The 24052-nt window shown below is 41.8% G+C and overlaps 1 protein-coding gene across 6 annotated transcripts in view; it reads left to right on the top strand.

Annotated features, from left to right (window-relative positions):
- plekhg5b (pleckstrin homology domain containing, family G (with RhoGef domain) member 5b) overlaps positions 1 to 24052 on the top strand; it is a 193355-nt gene that overhangs the window by 149545 nt on the left and 19758 nt on the right. For all 6 annotated transcript variants that reach the window (XM_034173416.1, XM_034173415.1, XM_034173419.1 and 3 more), the window contains 3 exons: positions 19617 to 19808; positions 20965 to 21138; positions 23944 to 24039. In XM_034173416.1, the coding sequence (XP_034029307.1) occupies positions 19617 to 19808; positions 20965 to 21138; positions 23944 to 24039 (462 nt within the window). The remainder of the gene's footprint in view (positions 1 to 19616; positions 19809 to 20964; positions 21139 to 23943; positions 24040 to 24052) is intronic.

The raw sequence follows: 24052 nt of genomic DNA, 5'->3' as shown, positions 1-24052 counted from the left end.
GCTTCCCACGGATGACTGAGCTTCTCACTCTATCTCTAAGGGAGACACCAGCCACCCTCTTAAGGAAGCCCATTTTGGCCGCTTGTACCCATAATCTAGTTCTTTCGGTCATGACCAAAGGTGAGAGTAGGAACGAAGACTGACCAGTACATCAAGAGCTTCATCTTTTGGCTCAGCTCCCTTTTCATTACAACAGTATGGTAGAGTGACTGCAACACCGCCTCTGCTGAGCCGATTCTCCGGCTGATCTCACGCTCCATTGTCCCCTCACTCGTGAACAAGACCCCGAGGTGCTTGAACTCCTTCACTTGGGGCAAGACCTCATTCCCTGCCCGGAGTAGGCGATCCATCAGCTTCCTTTTGAGAACCATGGCCTCAGATTTAGAGGTGCTGATCCTCATCCCAGGCACTTCACACTCGGCTGCAAACCAATCCAGTGAATGTTGGAGGTCATAGGCTGATGAAGCCAACAGGACCACATCATCTGCAAAAAGCAGTGATGAGACCCTGAGCCAAACCAAACTGAAATTCATGAAAATGTTGAAAAATGCCCATCTCACAATAGTATAGAAAGTGCAGGAGAAAAAAAAATCCTGAATCAACCTCCCAGTGTTCATGGTGTCCTCCTTGGCCCAAATCCCACCATTTCACCAAGTTTCATAAAAATCTTTTCAATAGTTTTGCGTAATCCTACTAACAGACAACAGCAATGAAAACACAGCCTTATTGGTGAAGGTAATTACAAACTCTGTGATGCAGACATTGTGTGGAAACTCATTTTGCAGTTACAAGCTGTGACTCTTTTGATCTGATTGGTAAATTCACAAGTTACGAATCTCATTGTTGAAGACTGAGGAGGGTGCTCAACCGGCGCATAAAAATATCTGTTAGGAACACAGATTGTTCAAAAACTTCCCTGTCTTGGGAACTGAAACAGTCACAGAGGTTTACAGTAGTAATAAAGATAGCTCGGCCTTCTGGGACTTTATGGTTTCCAGTAAGCGTGTACTTTGTGTGATTCTTGTTCTGTCCTTTTATATAATATGCATCAGTCTGTTTCCATAGAAGTAGAACATTGAAAGTATGTGCTTACAATCGACTGGTGGCTAATTCTAATCAATTAAAAGTTTATAAATTAGTACACCACAAAGTGGTTTATTAATGGATGGATGGATCATTATACATTTAGGATGTTTACCTGTACAGTACATTGATTATGTGTCATAAGTTCAACGTATTGACATATAACGAGAATCAAGCATATTCCGTTCAGCGTGGATATTATTTTGCTCTTTTATATCTTGTATTAATTATAGCAAACATCATCAACAAGGAAGAAAAGGTGCAGAAGGACTTTGGGTATCTCTGCCATTCTGACTGTTTTTTTAATCTAATTTTTATTCCTGACAGAGTGACTTTGGTTGAAAAAGTGCCAATAAATGTGGTTGTAATGTTGTATTCATCTCTCATGGCTGCGCTCAGGTCATACAGTGCATTTAGTGTTCTTTGTTTGCCAGCAGGAAGGTGGAAGGGAAACATTCATGAGACATAATTTCCTCTTTTTCAAACTGTCATTGCTTTTACTTGTTGCATTGTAAAAGTGAGGATAGTAATTGGCTGTTTTCCCTGCAACACAAATTGTTTCTCGGTCATACGGTCCCTTGTTTTGTAATGTTTGTCCTCTGTGAGGACTCACAATGGAGACTGTTGGTATTTAACTCAGTTTCTGTCAGTGACAGTTATTTAGAGCAACAGAACATTTTTACAGGTGATCTGAGGGTTTGTCACGACAACCGATCGTGAAGAGATCAACCTAACGCACCGGAAGCATGAGGGATTCTAGAAAGTAGTTTGTACTGTGTTAGTAAAACAAAATCTATTAGTGGTTACCCTAATATCTTGTATACTTGTATTAGTATGTTAATATTCCAAGGAGTTTAACCTGCCATCACTGATGGTTGTAAAACATGAGCTGAACAAATTGTCATGACTTTGGAATAATAACATCTGCAAATGAGGTTTAAACCATAATACACATTGTGGCCCAACCAAGTACTATCAAGGTGTACCCAATGAAGTGATGAATAAATGTTTGTGTATCCTATTCTTATAGTACGGACGTGTGGAATGATGTCATCTGTCATATTCTTTGCTCAGTAAGTATATAACGTAAATCTATGCATTAATTAAACTTATTTGTATTTTTTGGGTGATGTAATTGCAAAATGTGCAGACAGTCACTGTAAGCATTTTCTGTTTTTACAATTATAGTGTGGTGTTTTCTGAAGGTATTGTTTCAGTTGAATAATGAGTTAGTCTTCCCTGCTACTCAGTAAACTGCCAGCTCACACTGCAGATCATCTAGTCTTCAGATGTGTCATATTCCAGCCACAAACAGCCATATTCCAGTGCAAACTGTCAGTGTGCTTGTGTAGTGGTTGAAGCATGACTGGGGACCTCACAGCAGAGAACAGCAATATTGGGTATGTAAAACAGACTTTATACTTCATCTTGATGCAGGCAGAGGTCAATAAACACAGTGAAGGAAATGATGCAGCAGTGTCCATGAGGGAATAAAGACAGAGGAAATAAAAAAAACAGGCAAACGTCATATCAGGGAGAAGTTCCAGCGTGGGGCAGGAAAAAACTTAGAGCGAACTTAATGGCAACAAAGGCTGGGAACAGGAAATGCACATGGAAGAGAAACTTGAGAAAACTTGTAATGGGGCAATATGTTCTGGCACTGGAGTGAGTAAACAAAGGGTACTAAATATACAATGAGTTGAAATCAGTGAAACTGGAACCAGATCTGTACCAAATCAGACAGAAAGCCACCAAAATAAACAGGGAATGTGAATATAAAAGTAGCATCAGAAGTGGAAAGGAAGGGATAGATGGAGCTGTGACATGGCAGCTTGAATCCCATTTAGAAAGTCTCTTGTCCAAGGCCACCAATGTGCCGGTCTTTTGTACAACCCCAATTCCAGTGAAGTTGGGACATTGTGTGAAATGTAAATAAAAACAGAATCCAATGATTTGCAAATCCTCTTCAACCTATATTCAATTGAATACACCACAAAGACAAGATATTCAATATTCAAACTAGGCCTGGGCGATTTGGCCTAAAAATAAAATCTCTGATTTTTAAGAAAAAATTGGATTTTTTTTTTTTCCATCCCCCCCCCCCCCCCCACCCCCCACTTTTTAAAAGAAAACATTTAGTACAAATGACAGAGATACCTCAAAACAAGTTTTGCTATTATTCTATCAAAAACTTAAAACTAACCCCTACTTACCTCCTGGAATTGAAGTTCCAACTGTTCCTTTGATTTAAAAAATACACTTGGGTAAATGATTCCACCAGAGTCAGCTGGTTTTTAGCGGGAGTTTGCGCTCTTGTTCCCCTCGTAAAGTGTAGCATGTCTCCCATGCAGCTGGATGCCTCTGTTTTAGATACTGGAATAAGTTTGTTGTGCGGCTGCGTTTTGTTGCGGTGGGCTTTCAGGGTTCGCCCCAGAAATGTTTAGTATAGGGGTGCTGTTGGCAATTATCACCCGAGGCGGCGTGTTGAGAGTCATTTTGACAGGTTTTAGATGCATTGAAAGCAAGAATAATAGACAAAAAAAAGACACTTGTGTTATAATATCAAAATTCTTTTTGCATGTTTCTGTCTTTTAATAAAATAAATAACATTAAAAAGTTTAAAAACACATTAATATTTGATGGACATATCATTTGCTCTCCTCTTCTTTAAAAATGACACACTGTACCTTTAATCCAGTCAGACAGGCAGAGTTTTACTGTCATGTTGACAGTTTAGTTTTTTATTTTTAACATTTCTGAGTGGGATTGCATACTTTTTAAAAACACTATAACCCCTAATTGTCTTGTTTGTACAAGAGCTAAACCTGGACTGATTTGATTGTCAAATCAGAATCAGATTTATTGCAAAGTAAGTTCTCACATACAAGTAATTTGATCTGGTGTCTTTGGTGCATAAACAACAATAATAAAAGAAGACACTTCTGTAAGAAGTAAATTTGCTCTCATAAAGATGAAATCCTGGATGGAAAAACTTTCTGAATCAGTTTTTCACACTTTACTGTTTCACTGAATTGTGTGGTGAAGATGGTCGTTGATTAAAATTGCTTCACTGCTGCTTTTTTTTTCTTTTTTTTTTACAGTGTGGAGCCTCTGTTCACTTTTTCCTCCTCTCTCTCTCTCTCTCTCTCGCTCTCTCTCTCGCGCTCTCATTGTGAGGGAACAAGAGACTCGTCACTCTCACACCATCTTTGCGGCTTACTTGAGCAAACTTTGGAAACATGAACGCTTTCATCTGTAAAATAAAGCCTTAATAGCTACGCAGGCAGAAGGAGCTGTTTTTGTTGGAAGACTTTGACGGAGTTTTTGTTCTTTCACTTTGTGCTGCAGCGCTGTGGCTCTGCTTGGCTGGCTGCTGGCGGGGGACGAGTGAGCAGACAGCAGTCTGATCAGCACAAACAGACTGGCTGGATTAAACAAAAATACAACAGCACTACGCCATTGTTCCATTGTCTGGGGAGAACTGTGTTTTTAGACAAACTTTGCAGCGTCCAGTCACTTGTTCCACGTCTGTCACAGCAATCTCAAACCACTGACGAAACTCGCTCTCCATTAGCGGTTAGCCGTGTTTGTTATTGTGTGAAGGAAATGGGACGGGGAGGGGGGGAGCTACGGAAGGTCCTGGGGACAAAAAGGTGTGCCGCTGCAAGAGGAGAAAAAAAACTCAAATTTTTTATTTTTTAAATCGTCCGCAACAATAATTTAAATTAATTGATATTATCGATATATCGCCCAGGCCTAATTCAGACTGATAAACTTTATTGTTTTTGTGCAAATATTTGCTCATTTTGAAATGGATGCCTGCAACACGTTTCAAAAAAGCTGGGACAGTGGTATGCTTACCACTGTGTTACATCACCTTTCCTTCTAACACTCAATAAGCGTTTGGGAACTGAGGACACTAATTTTGAGTTTCATGATTGAGTATAAAAGGAGCATCTCCAAAAGGGTCAGCCATTCACAAGCAAAGATGGGGCGAGGATCACCACTTTGTGAACAACTGCATGAAAAATAGGCCAACAGTTAAAGAACAATGTTTCTCAATATTTATTTGCAAGGAATTTAGTGATTCCATCATCTACAGTCCATAATATAATCAGAAGATTCAGAGAATCTGGAGAACTTTCTACACATAAGCGGCAAGGCTGAAAACCAACATTGAATGCCCGTGACCTTTGACCCCTCAGGCGGCACTGCATTAGAAACCGACATCATTGTGTAAAGGATCTTACCACGTGGGCTCAGGAACACTTAAGAAAACCATTGTCAGTTAACACAGTTCGTCACTACATCTACAAGTGCAAGTTAAAACTCTACCATGCAAAGCGAAAGCCAAACATCAACAACATCAGAAATGCCGCCGCCTTCTCTGGGCCCGAGCTCATTTGAAATGGACAGACACAAAGTGGAAAAGTGTGCTGTGGTCTGATGAATCCACATTTCAAATTGTTTTTGGAAATCATGGACATCGTGTCCTCTGGACAAAAGAGGGAAAAGACCATCCAGATTGTTACCAGTGCAAAGTTCAAAAGCCAGCATCTGTGATGGTATGGGGGTGTGTTAGTGCCCATGACATGGACAACTTACACATCTGTGATGGCACCATCAATGCTGAAAGGTACATCCAGGTTTTGAAGCAACACATGCTGCCATCCAAGCAACATCTTTTTCAGGGACGTCCCTGCTTATTTCAGCAAGACAATGTCAAGCCACATTCTGCACGTGTTACAACAGCGTGGCTTCATAGTAAAAGAGTGCAGGTACTAGACTGGCCTGCCTGCAGTCCAGACCTTTCGCCCATTGAAAATGTGTGGCGCATTATGAAGCACAAAATATGACAACGGAGACCCCGGACTGTTGAACAACTGAAGTCATACATCAAGCAAGAATGGGAAAGAATTCCACCTACAAAACTTCAACAATTAGTGTCCTCAGTTCCCAAACGCTTATTGAGTGTTGTTAGAAGGAAAGGTGATGTAACACAGTGGGAAACATACCACTGTCCCAGCTTTTTAGAAACCTGTTGCAGACATCCATTTCAAAATGAGCAAATATTTGCACAAAAACAATAAAGTTTATCAGTTTGAACATTAAATATTTTGTCTTTGTGGTGTATTCAATTGAATATAGGTTGAAGAGGATTTGAAAATCATTGTATTCTGTTTTTATTTACGTTTTACACAACGTCCCAACTTCAGTGGAACTGGGGTTGTACATCTGGAGTTACTTCAGGAAGGGCGTCCACTGTAAAACTTGTGCCAAGTCAACACCCTGATCCATACCAGTTTCACTGTGGTAACTCAGAACAAAAATGAAAGAAACCAAAATAATAATTTGTTTATGTACTTAATTAGTAATGAAAATCGATGTTCTTTGGGTATTTTTCTGTGACACTGACACTATGAAGATGGAAAATGAAGGTATGTGACAGTTTAGCAACATTTTCTTTCAGTCTGCTGCTGTGAATAGAAAATTCTTTACAAAAGCTAAATGTTGTGTGCGGCTGTTCTGGGTGTATTGTAATAATACAGTCTAATTAAAATAATTATGCCAGGTAACCTTTAACTGCAGTTATCCCATATGGTGTGGGAGAAGCTACATGTGTGAGGTGTGCTGAGAAGGTGAAGGTGTGGCTCAGTGGCAGGAAGGCTTGTGTAGAAACAAAGAACTTCCCCTGATGCTTTGCGGGATGAACGTGCACCTTTATGATTATGATGTTTGACCATTGGCCTGTATTGCTCTGCATCTGCAGGGTCAAACAGGAAGTCACAAATTCAATGCCGTGGTGGCAAGAGAACAGGAACACTGCAGCTGCTGTGCTCGACATAGAGGGCACCTTCTTGGAAATGGATTTTGTCTGATTTTTGGAATTCCCTCACTGTTCAGTTCTGAGTGCGGGTTTTTCTTTTTGTTGGTTTGTTTTTTCTTTTCCTTTTGGACAAATGGTTCGTTTTGGTCGGCTTACATCCTGGCATAGCCGGGACATGCTTCTTGTCGACTCTGATATTCCCGAGTCACCATCTGAAGTAACACAGATTGAATGTGAGGTGAGAGATTTGCTGTCATTGTTTACATTTTTGGGCATTTCCAAAAGGGAATATGGTACTCTCATTTGTTACAGTTTGTTATTGATGGGAGGAATAATTGTGCACCCTGTTAGAGACAGTTACAGTCAAATTAGACGTTGCACATGTGATGATGTTTGGGATGGTTGGGGTCTTGTTGTTGTAGGAGTGTTGGGGAGCCGGGGGGGTAGTATAGTTGTGGTGGTTTCACACCACGTTTGTGTTGTTGCATATCTACTGCTTTCTCATCGTTAATCAACCCGCCCAATCAGAAAGAGTTGTTATTTGATGACCAACACAAAAGCAGAACTGGGGGGCAAGAGACGGCGGTGATGCTGATCCTTTTGTTGCTCCTCATTTTAATCCAATCCCTTTCCATGTAAAGGTTTTTCTTTTGCATTTCAGACCAAGGTTAGCGCCACAGTCCTCGATGATAAGATAAGGATGTGAGAGGACACAAGATTTGATATCATTAACCTGAGGGGCCCCTCTAGACCACTGCACAAATCGGACTTCCCAGCTCTTTAACAAAGAGGATTCAGGATCTGGCTTCTCTGAGTCCAGACTGACAGGTTTACACAGGAGGCACAGGGAAACTCTTGTAAACATAATTAGTTTGGCTGACAGGACGCCAGCAGCTTTGTGTACCGTTACAGTATATTTGCCTGGGTTGAAGTATGTCTGTATTATCACCTACAGCTAACCAATGACATTATTTTGAATGTTTTCAGAGTTTCTGCTGCACCTGTAGGTTGTGTGTGTGTTTTAATCTTATCGACAGTCCAGAATCAGCCTTTAAAATGTGCCAAAACAAGCACATAAACAAGAGGTTTCCCATTTTTTTGTCCTTATCACCTATTTATTTCCTGGTTTTCAGCCACAAGCAAAGCATTGTTCAAAGGTTCCAGCCAAAACAGCCATTCTAGATAACGCTCATTAGCACTCTTGGCTACCAGCAACAAGTTACCAGGTTCAAACTCCACTGTGCCCATTCTTGATGTACATCTGGAATTCCATCAGGAAGAAGCCAAGTCAATGTGTGGATCCATTCCGGATCTGCTGTTGTGACATCAAGCAAATGGGAGAAGTCCAAAGAAGTTGGTTTTACGCACTAATATTGCAGAAAAACTGTAAACTGTTTCAGAAATATCTGAAAAACAAAAGAACTCTGTATATTACTGGTTATCACCTTACATAACTGTTTATAGGAATCATTAAGTCCCACAGTTCAACCTGTGTGTGTTCTAGCAAGATTAGTCATGGACACCTTATTGACGGTTGACACGTAAGCTAAATATGTCACTTAGTCTACATAATAACTTTGTTCAATGTTTCTCCAAACAACATTTGTGCTAAAAACAGCAGACTATTTTAAAAATTGTTGTTGTGACTAGCTTGTTAGCTAGCTAGATTTATTAGCGTCTATTAGCCATTTGCATTCTTTCGCAGAATTGCTCCAGCCAACATAATTTTGACATCTACGTTGTCTTTTAAATCTCTTCTTTTAAGATGCTGTTATCAAATTGCAAAGTGTGGTTTTGTCTGGGCTGTAATTATCATTTTAAAGCTGTATGCCTTTTCTCCTGAAATCCAAGCATTATAATGCCGCTTTAGTTTTGTAACATGTTGCAAAATTACAGCTCATTTTAATGAAGAGAACATATTTACCTGGGGGGGATTCCATAAGGAATAGTTTATTTTCCTTTCCTGATATCCAATATCTCTAAAATTAGAAAGGTCTTGTCTCAGAGTGATGCTGAAAAACTAATTCATGCATTTATTTCCTCTAGGCTGGACTATTGTAATTCATTATTATCAGGTTGTCCTAAAAGTTCCCTGAAAAGCCTTCAGTTAATTCAAAATGCTGCAGCTAGAGTACTGACGGGGACTAGAAGGAGAGAGCATATCTCACCCATATTGGCCTCTCTTCATTGGCTTCCTGTTAATTCTAGAATAGAATTTAAAATTCTTCTTCTTACTTATAAGGTTTTGAATAATCAGGTCCCATCTTATCTTAGGGACCTCGTAGTACCATATCACCCCAATAGAGCGCTTCGCTCTCAGACTGCAGGCTTACTTGTAGTTCCTAGGGTTTGTAAGAGTAGAATGGGAGGCAGAGCCTTCAGCTTTCAGGCTCCTCTCCTCTGGAACCAGCTCCCAATTCAGATCAGGGAGACAGACACCCTCTCTACTTTTAAGATTAGGCTTAAAACTTTCCTTTTTGCTAAAGCTTATAGTTAGGGCTGGATCAGGTGACCCTGAACCATCCCTTAGTTATGCTGCTATAGACGTAGACTGCTGGGGGGTTCCCATGATGCACTGTTTCTTTCTCTTTTTGCTCTGTATGCACCACTCTGCATTTAATCATTAGTGATCGATCTCTGCTCCCCTCCACAGCATGTCTTTTTCCTGGTTCTCTCCCTCAGCCCCAACCAGTCCCAGCAGAAGACTGCCCCTCCCTGAGCCTGGTTCTGCTGGAGGTTTCTTCCTATTAAAAGGGAGTTTTTCCTTCCCACTGTCGCCAAGTGCTTGCTCACAGGGGGTCGTTTTGACCGTTGGGGTTTTTCCGTAATTATTGTATGGCTTTTGCCTTACAATATGAAGCGCCTTGGGGCAACTGTTTGTTGTGATTTGGCACTATATAAATAAAATTGATTTGATTTGATCCTCCTCCCCACAGGAGGAAGTTCGCATGCTTATGCCTGAGGTTTTGAAATTAGTAGAAGTTACCGTTGACCTCGTGATGCGCGTACACGGGACATGCTTGCTAACATCTGTAAGATGTCTTGTAAATCACTTCAGAGGTGTTATCTGGTTTCAAAGATTAGATTTAGAAGTGTTTATTTGTCACCAACTTTTAGAAAATACACGAGAAACAGATTTATATAGAAATAAGCTGTTTGGGAGCGTTTTCCACCATGTTGAATTACTTTGTTCGAGCAAGGAGCCAGCTGTCGTCACTGTGCATCTCTACTCTCATTGGCTGTCACCATGTGCTTCCCAGCATAACTTGCACAAGTTGGGGGAAGCCCCACATAATCTATGATGTCGCTATGGTTACTATCATAGACTATATGAGTTGCTACCTTAAGTAGTTCAAGACCATCTGTTCTTTTGAAATTTGAATGAATGAATGAATGAGAAATTTATGAATATTTCCCTTAAGAGAAACTGTTTTTTTTTTTTTTTATTTTTTTTTTTTCTAGACAATATGAATTTTGGTCAGATTGGCAATGTCATATTATGAGTCCCATATTTCAAAGCTAATAAATAAAATTATAGTGGTGCCAGTGAAAGTGAAAAGGGGCAGAAAATATAAGACTTGTTCTTCTTTCTGCTCCTTTTCATTCTGGTAATTGAGATGCTTTATTTCTGCTTTTCTGTTTTTTGTTTTTTCTTTTAAATGAATGATATAAATATTGAAGAAAGAAAGAAAGTTCTTTTTATGACTTAAATCTTAAAAAACCAAAGGTGGTGTTGTGTGGGCTGCTGAAGAGGAGGTACTGCTGGCCCACCACCACCAGATGGCGCCCTGCTTGGAGTGCGGGCTTCAAGCACAAGAGGGCGCCAGAGCCACTGGGAGTGACAGCTGTCACTCATCCTCAACACCAGCTGTCACTCATTCATCTCATCACCATCACCATAAAGGCCGGACGGCAACTCCACCTCCTCGCCGAGAAATCTTCTACGACTAGAGGTAACCTTCTCTGCTGTGATTACTGTTAATCTAATATTGTTCTGTGTGCAGTCGCATGCCCGTGAAGACCCAGGAGAGGGACAAACGGGAGCTGCACGAGTAAAGACGTTCCTGGAGGTGGAGGTTTTCCCTCCCGGAGGAATTACTTATAAAGGTTGCTGGGTGTGAGGACTCACACTCACCACCTTCTGTTTCTGTCTGCCAGCAGTGCCAGGGCCGACAACGGAGGACAGAGACCACCTGGGGACTCAGGGCTTGGCGGCTTCGGTGTTCTTCAGGCCGTTGGTGGTAGAAGCAGTGTGGGCCCCGGCTCTTCGTTCATCCGAGGTCTCCTATCTTCAAGCCTGCCCGCAGTCCTCCTGTGTATGATTGGCATCATTATTCTTGTTTATATTCCGTTGTGTTCTTTCGCAACATTAAATTGTTACTCCTTTTCTTATCCATTGTCCGTTCATTTGCGCCCCCTGTTGTGGGTCCGTGTTACGACACCTTCCCAACAGGTGGGACACTTTTAAGGTTTTATTTTTTTATATCTAATGAATTTTTTCTTATTTATTTATTGTCTTGCAGGGTCCATTTTTCTTGTCATTATTCTTAATTGTTATTATTGATGCATAGTTGTTATTACTATTATTGTCATTAGAAATGCTCTCTAAGAGCAGTTATTATTGTTATTAATGTTCTGAAAAAGATAGAGAAAACATTAAATTAGAAGTAAAGACATTTGTTGTTCTTGTTTATCACATATTCTCATGTTAAAACTCCTGTTATATAATCTCAGAGGGTTGTGAAAGTATGCCCGTTTCCCAGTCAGAATTCGGACATCAGAGGGCGTTTACTTTGATCATTCTTGCTGATATGTCAATAAATTTTTAGTTCCCCTTAAAAATGAGTGCGGCATTTGTCTCGCTTCCGTCCAGAATTCACCACGGGGCTTTAGTTTAAAAAAGGAGCTGGAACAGTTGGTATCTTCTAAGCACCAGGATGTATGTTTGAGGCCCCAACAATCTGTCACACCTGACTCCACCTCCAAATATGCAGATCATTTTTCTTTTCCCACCCTTAACCCCGCCTCCTCTTTCCTGACAAACAATGAGGCAGGATCCTCCTGGTTACTATGACATCAGGCCAGTGTCTGTATGAAATGCAGGCTGGGAGCCTCTGAGAGCAGGTTTCACCACCGACTGGATAACAGAACGGGCTCAAGATACTGGGTTCAAAGAGAAGCTGTGATCGGGCACGGTGCGACAGGCGGTCCGCGCTGTTAAACAGTCTGGATCCTGCTTGCTGAAACGGCACGCTTCAAGACTGGATGGTGTTCAGCATAACTCTTTTGATGTGGAAATAACCCGGCACAACTGGTCTGACTTGGCATGGTAACTCCAGGCCGCGGTCACTGCACCAATGTGCGTGTCTGACGGCGGAAGCGTGCAGAGCTGGGAGGCTATAAGTTGAAAGAGTGCAGCAGCTGGCTCCAGAATGAGCTGCTGTACGTGAATGCGACTGAAGGATTAGGATGGTTTTTGTTACGTTTGACATGCCTCTGGCTTCAATGGTGAGCGCCGTTTAATGTGGTGGGAAACTGCTGGTAGCCAATAACTATCTGTGATTAGAATTACAACTTTGTTGACTTGATTTTTGTGTAGTTGTCTATTCATAAAAGAATTTTAGGGAATCTGCATGAAATTTATCTTGATATACAGAATGTTTGACATAAGTTCATGAGATTTTTTTTATGCACTTTATTTATATTCCAAAGGCAACAATTGATTGCTGTCTTCCTGCTCAGAGTCCACAGGGTGAAACTAAAAGGGTTCATATTGTTCATTTTCCCAGCAATATTCCATATCAGTACTTCAGGGTCTAGACTTTCCCTGTTCGTTCATGGAGTGACTGGAGTCTGAACATTTCCGTCACGTGTGCCCTTGACCATTCAGCCTGACTTACCCGTAACACACAGTCTCAGAATTGGTCCAGACTTGTTAGGGTTAGGCTGGAAATTTGGGGAATTGTCATGTTTCCTGTGTTGCGCTTTTGCTTTCTAGTTTCTGTTTAAATGTTAGATGTCTGTAGTAGTGATGTCCTCTGTGTTTGATAGTGATGTCTCTGTGTGTGTGTGTGTGTGTGTGTGTGTGTGTGTGTGTGTGTGTGTGTGTGTGTGTGTGTGTGTGTGTGTGTGTGTATAAACACACACCCACCCACATATATATATATATATATATATATATATATATATATATATATATATATATATATATATATATATATATATATATATATATATATATATATAGCAAAACTCACATTTAATGGATTCAAGTGGACCAGCAAATTTTGTCTGTTATAATCAAAATCTGCTATATGTATAAAAAGGACAAAATCTATTATATGTATGTAACAGATTAGTTACAACCAAGCGGCGCTGAATGATCTATGGGGAATCCCAACCACCATTTAGGCCGATGTATTTCCTTGACTAAATGCTTAACTTTGAATCTGGACCTGCCTCATTTAATGACAGGTCAAAACTTAAGCTCCAGGAATGATGTGCTTTAAAAAGATTTCATTTGGTCAAGTCGCTCTTTTTCTAAATCTGCTGTGGAGAGGTACCTTAAAATCCTAAAGCTGCATTTATGCTTCTACGACGCCATAACTCCGTGGCCATGCAATGACGTCAACGTGCGTGTGACCCTTTTAAAGTTCTCTGTCGCATCTTTATGCAATTTACCACAGGAATAGTGGCTTTTTTGTATTAATTTGTCCCTCAGTGAGCTCCACTTCTTTATACAATCATGAATCTCCAAACCAACAGTACTGTGTGTGCAGTTTCCCTCCATGAATTGTGGGTCTTTTGAGCATCTTTTTCTGACTCCACGTGAAATTGGTCATATTTGCAGACTTTTCTGCCAAATGTATTTGATTTGTGATTGAAATATAATCAGCGGGGACACTGCAAAAACTATTAAAATATGACGGGAGAGAAAGGAACGAAAACGTGAAAGTGACAAATCACAGCCTTTTGTTTAGCAGGTGTGCGTCAGGCTCCAGGGAGGGTTTGCAGCCGTGCAGAGGGCTCTGATCTAAAGTGGTTGTCGTTTGGTTCACAACACCCAGGCATATGTGTGAAACCTAATACCATACTGCAGTACAGGCAGCAAGCAGCATTTTGTTAATAATCACTGGCCTTGAATAAAGGCCTGCCTCATTTAGGCGCTGGGTCTGAGCACGGTTTAAAAAAAAAAAAGATGCCCAGACTTTTAATCAAAGAAATGCGAACCCACTTTCCCCAAATCGGTGAGTGTCAGTGCTGACTTCATTTTGTACCTCTGTTGCGACTGGGCACATCCAGACTGCTCTGTCCAGTACATGCGAGGGGTTTTTAATGGGAATAATTGTGATGGGGTGGGACATTTTGTCCAATGTGAGTGAAAATCTGTTATACAAAATCTGGTTTATACTGTGTTTATTACATGGAAAACCATGTGTATGGTGAGTGTGAAGATTTGATTTATACAATGATGGTTTAGGCGAGTTTTACTGTGCGTGTGTGTGTCTCTCTATATATATATATATATATATATTGTGTGTGTGTGTTTTATTTTTTCTTTTTATTCTTGATAGCTGTGATACATAACCTCAGAAGTCACATGCCTCAATGTGCATGTTGTCTTTGTTGATTTAAAATAGAGCTCGTTGGACATCTATGTGATTATGTGGTACAATACACCCATGTCATAATGCACCACTGTATTACAGAAAATCCATGTACACGTTACGGCGGCGGTCTTCTCCTTGCAGCAAAGTAGGAGGGCCCAGAAGCAGTGTGACAACTTGCAGCCCCATCCATGGTTGATGTGGAGACCATCTTAGATGCACCTGTCTATATTTCTTGTGTTCTTTCTTTTGGCTGCTTCCATGTGAGATCAACAGTGGACCCTCCATCTTTACCTCACCCACGTTTGTGACTGAACTCTGATTTTTCTTCCATATACTGCAGGAGATTGACTTATAAGCTGCAGTATTTGGTGTTGGGTCAGTGTGCCGTGCACTCACTTGTGTCAATAGGTGCAAATATATAATCAGGGGTGCACATAACTGGTACTCATCGTGCTTGTGTGTGCTGAACATCATTGAGGCACAGCAGAGGGAAACACTTTTCCTACAGTCTGCCTTTGCTTTCCTGTTATGAAGTACTTTCCTTGTATTTTCTGCTACGCATCATTTATTTTCAGCACACACCACCACCACGAGTACCAGTTATGCGCATGCCTGTATATAATGCATGTGCATGCTCACCCATGTGTGCATCTCTGTGCTTGTTTGAAACATGTTGCCAAAAGCCTGATGATGAAATGGTGCACAGATTGCATCCCTGCCATATTGACGTGTCATGTCCAGCTTTTGAGGTACAAGAGTACACATTGTGGTTTGATTGTACTACTGGGTGATTAAATATATAATCTCATTGGAACGGCCTGTTGTTTTCCTCAGTGGTTGGCATCCTGGAATGTTGTTCCTTGTGTCTGTGTTTGAACGTGTGTCAGTGACTCTCACCGGCTCCCCACCAGCAGATTCCTCAGCACTGACTCTCCAAAGGCAAAAAACAACTGCTTCCTCAGATAGAGGGGTGGCCCCTGTTTGTTTGCTTTGCTGGGGCTTGTAAAGTGGATGCAGACTGCATATGAGAGGGTGCACAGCACGGCCTGCTGACAGGGTAACAATGACGGGTGAACAATGGCCAGACGTGGGTTGTCTGTTCTTATGGAACACAGTCTTTCCCCTCCCGCCACCTCCTTGTGATGTAATGGGCATACACTGCAAGGAAGCGGCACTTCTTCCCTCTCCTGTTTGTGTTTGAGTGTTAGGATAGTTTTAACGGTCCTGCTGATGTCATCCCTTGCTCCAAATTCCCCACTGATATCCTGTTTGTCCTGTGTCCTTGTATATTTCTCTCTGTGCTCATTGTCTCTTTCCATCTGTCTCGCCGGAAAGTCCCCCCCCTTTAAGTGACATAAGGAATGCCAGTCTAGTTAAAAAAAAAAAGCAACACAACCTTTAGATCAACAATCAGACTGGTTCAGGATTCATGGAATATTTTTGCCACCATCCTGTGTTTCCATCAATTTGCAGTAGAAGTGTTTGTTTGGACCAATGACACCATGTCACCAAGAGAAAAAATATTAATACATGTGATGTACATGTAAGATGAAGAACTTCACCACTGCTGATGTAACGGTAACTCGGTTCAGTTAACTGTGTTTATACGTCACCAAATCATTCGTCAGTTCAAGGCGTTATACACTGTTGAGGTCTAGAATGTATCTACCTCATGCACGCTCCTCGTCCTGCACCACTCTTTGGCAACTCCTTTTGTGATACTCAGTTGTCTTCTTTTGGTTAACCTGTCATTTCGAGCAGTTCTGTTATTTGGGGACATAGCTTGTTCTTTTTAGCCCCAACTTCAAACTTTTCCTGATCCTTGGGTGACGTCTATCCAACCCACTTTGATCTCTTGGTTATGGTTTGTCTGGATGACTTACAGCATCTAAATAGATGCTCACTCCAGCACAAATCTGTGAAGTCCATGCAGTTTACTCCTCAATTCCTGCTACTTCTAGATTCCAAAGAAAACAAAGTTTTAAGGTTCTGCACCATTTTTATTTATTTATTTATCTTTACAGTATTTTCATTCTATGACGTTGCAAACTACCCTATTTCCTAGAATATGTCGTGTTTTCTACCCGAGGCCAAAATATGGAGGAGGTACTGCGAAGGCTTTGCGTCCATCTGAATAATCAGGTCCCATCTTATCTTAGGGACCACGTAGTACCATATCACCCCAATAGAGCGCTTCGCTCTCAGACTGCAGGCTTACTTGTAGTTCCTAGGGTTTGTAAGAGTAGAATGGGAGGCAGAGCCTTCAGCTTTCAGGCTCCTCTCCTGTGGAACCAGCTCCCAATTCAGATCAGGGAGACAGACACCCTCTCTACTTTTAAGATTAGGCTTAAAACTTTCCTTTTTGCTAAAGCTTATAGTTAGGGCTGGATCAGGTGACCCTGAACCATCCCTTAGTTATGCTGCTATAGACGTAGACTGCTGGGGGGTTCCCATGATGCACTGTTTCTTTCTCTTTTTGCTCTGTATGCACCACTCTGCATTTAATCATTAGTGATCGATCTCTGCTCCCCTCTACAGCATGTCTTTTTCTTGGTTCTCTCCCTCAGCCCCAACCAGTCCCAGCAGAAGACTGCCCCTCCCTGAGCCTGGTTCTGCTGGAGGTTTCTTCCTGTTAAAAGGGAGTTTTTCCTTCCCACTGTAGCCAAGTGCTTGCTCACAGGGGGTCGTTTTGACCGTTGGGGTTTTACATAATTATTGTATGGCCTTGGGGCAACTGTTTGTTGTGATTTGGCGCTATATAAAAAAATTGATTGATTGATTGATCTGTCCATCTCTCTGTGCTCAGCATAAATCCAGTCCTGTTACTGCCAGAGTCTTCACATTCACAAGGACCATTCTTCTTCTTCTTCTTCTTCTTCTTTGTCTTTCGGCTGTTCCCGTTAGGGGTCGCCACAGCAGATCAATCGTTTCCATCTCACCCTGTCCTCTGTATCTTCCTCTGTCACACCAACCACCTGCATGTCCTCCCTCAGCACATCCATGAACCTCCTCTTTGGTCTCCCTCTTCTCCTCCTGCCTGGTGGCTCCATCCTCAGCATCCTTCTCCCTATATACCCTGGGTCCCTCCTCTGCACATGTCCAAACCATCTCAATCTCGCCTCTCTGACTTTGTCTCCAAACCGTCCCACCTGAGCTGTCCCTCTGATATGTTCATTCCTAATCTTGTCCATTCTTGTCACTCCCAAAGGGAATCTCAACATCTTCAGCTCTGCCACCTTCAGCTCTGCCTCCTGTCTTTTTGTTAGTGCCACTGCCTCTAAACCATACAACATAGCTGGTCTCACTACTGTCTTGTAAACTTTCCCCTTCACTCTTGCTGATATTCTTCGGTCACAAATCACTCCTGCCACCTTTCTCCACCCACTCCACCCTGCCTGCACTCTCTTCTTCACTTCTCTACCACACTCTCCATTACTTTGAACAGTTGACCCCAAATATTTAAACTCATCTACTTTCACCACTTCTACTCCTTGTAACTGCACTATTCCACTGGGCTCCCTCTCATTCACACACGTACTCAGTCTTGCTTCTACTGACTTTCATTCCCCTTCTCTCCAAAGCATATCTCCACTTCTCCAGACTAGACTTAACTTGCTCTCTACTCTCACTACAGATCACAATGTCATCTGCAAACATCATAGTCCATGGGGACTCCTGTCTATCTCATCTGTCAACCTGTCCATCACCACTGCAAACAAGAAAGGACTCAGTGCTGATCCTTGGTGTAACCCCACCTCCACCTTGAATGAGTCTGTCATTCCTACTGCGCATCTCACCGCTGTCACACTATTCTTGTACATGTCCTGCACTACCCTAAAATACTTCTCTGCCACTCCAGACTTCCTCATACAGTGCCACAACTCTTCTCTTGGGACCCTATCATAAGCTTTTTCTAAGTCCACAAACACACAATGTAACTCTTTCTGTCCTTCTCTGTACTTTTCCAACAGTATTCTCAGAGCAAACATTGCATCTGTAGTGCTCTTTCTTGGCATGAAACCATATTGCTGCTCACAGATCTTCACCTGTTTTCTAAGCCTAGCTTCTACTACTCTTTCCCATAACTTCATGCTGTGGCTGATCAGCTTTATGCCTCTGTAGTTACTGCAGCTCTGCACATCACCCTTGTTCTTGAAAATAGGAATCAGCACACTTCATCTCCACTCCTCAGGCATCCTCTCACTTTCCAAGATTTTATTAAACAATCTGGTTAGAAACTCTACTGCCATCTCTCCTAGACATTCCATGCCTCCATTGGAATGTCATCTGGACCAACTGCCTTTCCACTCTTCATCCTCTTCATAGCAGCCCTCACTTCTTCCTTGTTAATCTCTTTTACTTCCTGATTTACTCTCACCACATCATCCAGCCTTTTCTCTCGCTCATTTTCTTTATTCATCAACTCTTCAAAATATTCCCTCCACCTTCTCAGCACATACTCCTCACTTGTCAGCACATTACCATGTGCATCTTTTACCACCCTAACCTGCTGCACATCCTTTCCAGCTCTGTCCCTTTGTCTGGCCAATCGGTACAAGTCCTTTTCTCCTTCCTTACTATTCAACTTCTTGTACAGCTCGCGATATGCCTTTTCCTTTGCTTTTGCCACTTCTCTTCTCGCCTTATGCCGCATCTCCTTGTACTCCTGTCTACTTTCTTCATCTCTCTGACTATCCCAAAATTTTTTCGCCAACCTCTTTCTCCTTATGCTTTCCTGGACCTCTTCATTCCACCACCAAGTCTCCTTGTCTTCCTTCCACTGTCCAGATGTCATACCCATTACTGCCCTAGCTGTCTCCCTCACCACATCTGCAGTACTTTTCCAGTTGTCCAAGGACCATTCTTATTCTAATAATAACAATAACCTTTATTTAACCAGGTACAATTCCATTGAGATCAAAACCTCTTTTACAAGGATGACATGGCCAATTGGTTTAACTGCTTAGAATAGGTTAAAAGTAGGTTCTTAAACCAGAACTTACCCACTTCTGCCATTGTGTAAATGCCATATCTGGTAGTGCTTTGTGTGTTTCTGTTACCTCATGTTAAGTTTGTCTGTCCTCATCACCTTGCAGGGTCAGGCGCGGCGGAGGAAGAACATGACCGAGTTCCTGGGGGAGACAAACATTCCAACCCCAGATTCTCTGGGACAGCTCAGTGGCTCTCTGGCCGGCATAGGACCCGGAACTGACCGCTGGAAGAACCGGGCTGCCAGTCGCTTCAGCGGCTTCTTTGGCTCGAGCGCTGGAGCAGGAGCCTTGGGGAAGGTAAGGTGGACACCCATCAGGCACACGTGCTCAAACTAAATGCAGGCATTTGTGATCGCTTGTTGCATTTGAGCAGTAAAAGTAGCACGTTATTAAACCTGCTTTACAAAGGTTTTAGGGTCAGTTTGTTAGACAGATATATCGCTCATTGAGAAATCCTTAAAACAGGCAAATGGAAGAGCAGCAGTGTTGGAAGGGGGTCATAGGACTATTTCCTCAGAGTCCCCGTGAGGTAACTTCCCTCCAAAGCCTTATTGTTGGCTCGAAGGTTTTCCTCTCACCAGCTGTGGAAGTGAATATTGCATGAACGACTTTCCAGTGTGCGATCACGTACAGCTACGGGCAATTCTGTAATAACAGAAATACATCCGGAGCACATTTTTAATAGCAAGCTCAGATATGACCAGATTTTGCTGTCATTGTAATTCCATTACCATAGAAATACACCTATGCATTGTATTCTGTATCTAAAATACACTCACAGCTAACATCGGCAGACAGTACGCCTGCTCACTCGGTCCCATTGTTGAGGTCACATCCTCCAGTGCACCAGATGTCTGATGGCAACCGTGTCTGTCAATCATCTGTCAGCACGAGGCTCATCTCTGTTCACCCTTTTGCAGTCCCTTAACTCCTTCAGGGCAAGACATCCTCCAGAGAGACCTGGCCCTATTGTACCTTCCATTAAACTGCTGACGAGGCTGGAACCACGTGAACATCAAAAAGAAGTTGTAATCTTTGATCATTTTACCTGAAAACGTTTTGTGTAATTTGACGTGCCTGTGACCAAACCACAATCAATGAAACCAGATCACTAGTTCATAAGGGTTCTTTTTTTTAACCACTGAGTCCCCCCCCCCCCCACACACACACACACACACCCCCGTCTTCTATTGTTAAAAGGGTCTCAAAGCACACAGCTCATTTTCATAACTACGTAAGGCTGCCAAGACTGAGTAAGAGACTGAATAGCATCTAATGTTTGATTTAAAAATTAAGGACTGCATTTATATGCAAATGCGTGAATTTGCTTTTACAAACAGTTTGAACGTAACCGTGCGCCCCCACACAAAAGACACGTGGCCCAGCCTGTGCTCTCGCCTTCATGCTATGAACATCCTTTAGACCAATTAGACCCCTTTCTTGTCTGTCACAGGAAGTAGATCGAGTGGACCAGCTCCAGAACAAACTCCACTCCTACACGTTGTTCGGTCTGCCCAAGGTCCCGCAGCAGCTCGCCTTCTACCAGGACTCCTGGGAGGGGGGGGAGGAGGAGGAGACCAACCTGACCCTAGAGGACAGCTGGCAGATGCTACTGGACGACTCGGAGGTACAACACAAGAGTTAGAATACAGACCCGTGTGGTAGTGTTGTTTTTTTTTATATTCCCTGTATATGTCTTTGTATGTAATTGCTTCATCAAGTCTGAAAATTGTTCCACTTGTGAAATGACTTTCAGGGTAAAAACGGGACTCGTACTGTACTTAGTCTGAGAATTTGAAGCTACACTGTGTAGGATTTTGGTTGTGTTATCATAAATGGAATATAATATTCATAATCATCTGTTCATTAGTGTATAATTACCAGCAACAATGAATCGAACTGTTTTTAGAAGCTTAGCCCTTCATAGCTACATGTGGGCGGTCCCATTCATGGAGGGCACCATGTTGATACAGTAGTCCAAAAGGGACATACTCCGTCTTTCGCATATGCAGTGCAGATGGAAGACTGAAGAAAAAAGGAGATGAATTACTGATTGTGCCCCTATAAACTGCCTACTGGTTGCTTGTGCAGGCTAATATAGTGATGTCTCAAATTTTTATAACGAATCGCCATCAACAACAAAACAAAAACATGAAGAGAAATAATATCATGACCCACAATAGCATAATGCAGTCTACATCCTCACCACTAGGTGACACGAAATCCTACACACTGTAGCTTTAACTGTCTTCACACCAAAATGAAATGATACCTTTTCAAAGCAGCTCATGTTTCATGAAAACCCTCTCACAAGTTTTGGAATAATCCTGCCGAGAAACACATAACAATTTTCAAAAGCAAAAATTAAACAAACCATAGAGTTGTGATTTCCACAGTTTACACTGTTAAGCAAGCATTTCCTGGCAAGTAACACCACACACACACACACACACGCACGCACGCGCTTACAATAGAGTCTATTTCCTGGTGTGCGTTTCACTCACGGGATCTGATTTGTTTCCTTTGTTCCTGGTTCTGTTTTCCCAGTAGGATGTCACCATCACACATTACTGTGACATACAGTAGTGTTCAGAATAATAGTAGTGCTATGTGACTAAAAAGATTAATCCAGGTTTTGAGTATATTCTTATTGTTACATGGGAAACAAGGTACCAGTAGATTCAGTAGATTCTCACAAATCCAACAAGACCAAGCATTCATGATATGCACACTCTTAAGGCTATGAAATTGGGCTATTAGTAAAAAAAAAAGTAGAAAAAGGGGGTGTTCACAATAATAGTAGCATCTGCTGTTGACGCTACAAACTCAAAACTATTATGTTCAAACTGCTTTTTTAGCAATCCTGTGAATCACTAAACTAGTATTTAGTTGTATAACCACAGTTTTTCAAGATTTCTTCACATCTGCGACTGCGAGGCATTAATTTTTGTTGGTTTGGAACCAAGATTTTGCTGGTTTACTAGTGTGCTTGGGGTCATTGTCTTGTTGAAACACCCATTTCAAGGGCATGTCCTCTTCAACATAAGGCAACATGACCTCTTCAAGTATTTTGACATATCCAAACTGATCCATGATACCTGGTATGTGATATATAGGCCCAACACCATAGTAGGAGAAACATGCCCATATCATGATGCTTGCACCACCATGCTTCACTGTCTTCACTGTGAACTGTGGCTTTAATTCAGAGTTTGGGGGTCGTCTCACAAACTGTCTGCGGCCCTTGGACCCAAAAAGAACAATTTTACTCTCATCAGTCCACAAAATATTCCTCCATTTCTCTTTAGGCCAGTTGATGTGTTCTTTGGCAAATTGTAACCTCTTCTGCACGTCTTTTATTTAACAGAGGGACTTTGCGGAGGATTCTTGCAAATAAATTAGCTTCACACAGGTGTCTTCTAACTGTCACAGCACTTACAGGTAACTCCAGACTGTCTTTGATCATCCTGGAGCTGATCGGTGAGCCTTTGCCATTCTGGTTATTCTTCTATCCATTTTGATGGTTGTTTTCTGTTTTCTTCCACATGTCTCTGGTTTTTTTTGTCCATTTTAAAGCATTGGAGATCATTGTAGATGAACAGCCTATAATTTTTTGCACCTGCATATAAGTTTTCCCCTCTCCAATCAACTTTTTAATTAAACTACACTGTTCTTCTGAACAGTGTCTTGAACGTCCCATTTTCCTCAGGCTTTCAAAGAGAAAAGCATGTTCAACAGGTGCTGGCTTCATCCTTTGGGGACACCTGATTCACACCTGTTTGTTCCACAAAATTGACGAACTCACTGACTGAATGCCACACTACTATTATTGTGAACACCCCCTTTTCTACTTTTTTTTTTTTTTACTAATAGCTCAATTTCATAGCCTTAAGAGTGTGCATATCATGAATGCTTGGTCTTGTTGGATTTGTGAGAATCTAGTGAATCTACTGGTACCTTGTTTCCCATGTAACAATAAGAAATATACTCAAAACCTGGATTAATCTTTTTAGTCACATAGTACTACTATTATTCTGAACACTACTGTATCAAAGTCATCAAATGACCAACACACACGTGTAATCGATATCAGCCACTACGTGGTGTAACGGACCTCTGCCTGTTAATGTGTATGTGACTGATGAGGACAATTGGGGAAAGTTTATGGGAATTGTGTTAGATCATCTCAGGTGATCAATATTTCCCAATATTGGCAAGAAAGTAAGGAGATAATGTGACTTTTAAACAACATTAAGACATGTGTCCTCTTTGGGTTTTAGTCAAAACTTTTGTAGATGTTTTAGAGGCTGTAACTTACATGAGACGCGGTTGAATAAATGTCTTCATTACTGTCATAACCTAAAAATGTTGTAGTTTTCACCCTGTTGTATTTGTTTGTGCAGCTCTGAACATGACCTTTATCTGTGTGCAGGCCTTGACAAGACGACAGTTCCACCAGCAGGAGGCGATATGGGAGCTGCTGCACACTGAGGCCACACACATTAAGAAGCTCCGAGTCATCACTGACGTAAGTGCAAAGG

This window comes from Thalassophryne amazonica, chromosome 6 (assembly GCF_902500255.1).
Source record: "Thalassophryne amazonica chromosome 6, fThaAma1.1, whole genome shotgun sequence".
NCBI lineage: Eukaryota > Metazoa > Chordata > Actinopteri > Batrachoidiformes > Batrachoididae > Thalassophryne > Thalassophryne amazonica.
The sequence above is the reverse complement of the archived record's forward strand: the minus strand, read 5'-3'. Positions and strand labels throughout refer to the sequence as shown.